The sequence below is a fragment of the Neopelma chrysocephalum genome, unplaced genomic scaffold (genome assembly GCF_003984885.1).
Source record: "Neopelma chrysocephalum unplaced genomic scaffold, ASM398488v2 Primary Assembly neopelma1_318, whole genome shotgun sequence".
Taxonomy (NCBI): domain Eukaryota; kingdom Metazoa; phylum Chordata; class Aves; order Passeriformes; family Pipridae; genus Neopelma; species Neopelma chrysocephalum.
Genome location: NW_020897980.1, coordinates 253042 through 254597, shown reverse-complemented (window position 1 = coordinate 254597; position 1556 = coordinate 253042). Strand labels below are relative to the sequence as shown.

The 1556-nt window shown below is 44.1% G+C and overlaps 1 protein-coding gene across 3 annotated transcripts in view; it reads right to left on the bottom strand.

Moving 5' to 3' along the window:
* Positions 1–1236: 1236 nt before the first annotated feature.
* LRRTM4 (leucine rich repeat transmembrane neuronal 4) overlaps positions 1237–1556 on the bottom strand; it is a 203433-nt gene continuing 203113 nt past the window's right edge. For 2 of the 3 annotated variants that reach the window (XM_027705056.1, XM_027705057.1), the window contains one exon: positions 1237–1536. In XM_027705056.1, coding sequence (XP_027560857.1) covers positions 1371–1536 — 166 coding nt within the window. In that variant the 3' untranslated portion in view covers positions 1237–1370. Of the gene's footprint in view, positions 1548–1556 lie in introns of all 3 variants that reach the window. The other variant, XM_027705058.1, reaches the window with a different exon arrangement.

The window sequence follows — 1556 nt, the reverse complement described above, 5'->3', positions numbered from 1 at the left end:
ACAGAAATTGAGCTTTGAAAAACCTCAAAATAATTCCCTGAGCTCCTTCTGAGAGGGGCTGGAGGTGGGACAGGACAGAGCCCTCCCCCTCCGTGCAGTCACCGTGTCACACACCCAAAAACCATTCAAACAGGAGCTTGGCTGTGGTGTCCCAACCACAAAATAATATGTTTATTTTTTTCCACCACTTTTTTTTTTTGTCGTTGTTGTTGTTGTCGTCGCCGTCGTCATTTTATTGATAAAAACTACACAAAAACTAACTGAGCATAATAATTAATTAAAAAAAAACCAAAAAAACAAAAAAACAAACCAAAAAAACAAACCAAAAAACAATGTTACACATTCTCCTGTGTTTTAGAAATTGTGTCAGCCAGTGAGTTTCACTAAATGCTCTTGCTTTAAAAGGTTTTGCCTTCGGATCCATTTCCAGCACAGCACTTCCATTTTGGTTCCCAAACGTCCATGAATTTTGCTTAACCAGCCCCACTGGGCTGTAAATCCATTGCAATGTTTCCCCTTATTTTTTTAGAGCCCCCCAAAAGTAATTATAGTGTCGACAATGAAGCACAATGAAGAGAGTAAAAATCAAAAGCCCCTCCCTAGTGTACAGCCGGTGTCTTAAATGTACATGCACCCACATTTCTTGGTTTCTGCTGCATCAATTGCCAATGTCCTTTTGGTTCAACACAAGCTTTAATGCCCACGTCTCAAGTTTGAAATATTTAATTCTTGACAGCTAAAAAAAAAAAACACCCATAAACCAACCAAAAAAAAAAAGACCCCCAAAAATGAAAAAAAAAATGAAAAGAAAATATATAGTTCTCTTTCGTCTGTTTAAAAAGAACAAAAATATTAAACCAATCTTTGTAATAAACACTTAAGAAGGAAACATGGCTGAACCCCCCCCTCCCCCAGAGCCTTGCCCTCCCCACCCCTTTTATTTTTACCTGTGGTTCTCCTTCCCTGGAACCGTGCAATGTAGAAAAATCAAATATACAAACAAAACTCTTAATCCATCCCTTTTACGTCGCTATAGAGTGAAATCTATTTGTTTGTTGGTTTTTTTTTTGTCCTCCTTTTTTTTTTTTTTTAATAAGAACTCGACAATCTCTCTCTCCTCTTTTTTTTTTTCCTTTAATATTTACACTTTTGAGGAAAATTCGTCGGAAAGTTTTAAAGCAAAAAGGGGGAAAAAATCCTGAAGTTCTCGGCGCGGACTCCGAGCGTTCCCGGTGCGGCTCAGTCCGCGCTCTCCCGCCCTTCCCCTGGCGCCGGGCTGGAAGGTTCTGGAGCTGGAATGGTGGCTTGGGAGGGTCTCTCCTGGCCTGTTGGCCCAGCTGGCAGGTGCCCCCCGAGGTGCCCGGGGGGGGTTAGTTTGGTATCCTCTCGATGTAGATGGCCGGGGCGGCCGAGCGAGCGATGGTGGCGATGAAGTTGTGCTCCCGGCTCAGGTCCAGGCTCGAGCTCTCCGCCTGCTCCCGGCCCATGGGGTCGTAGCCCTTGTTCACGTGCAGGGGCTTGTGGGCCTGGCAGTACCCCAGGACGGGCTGCTCGTA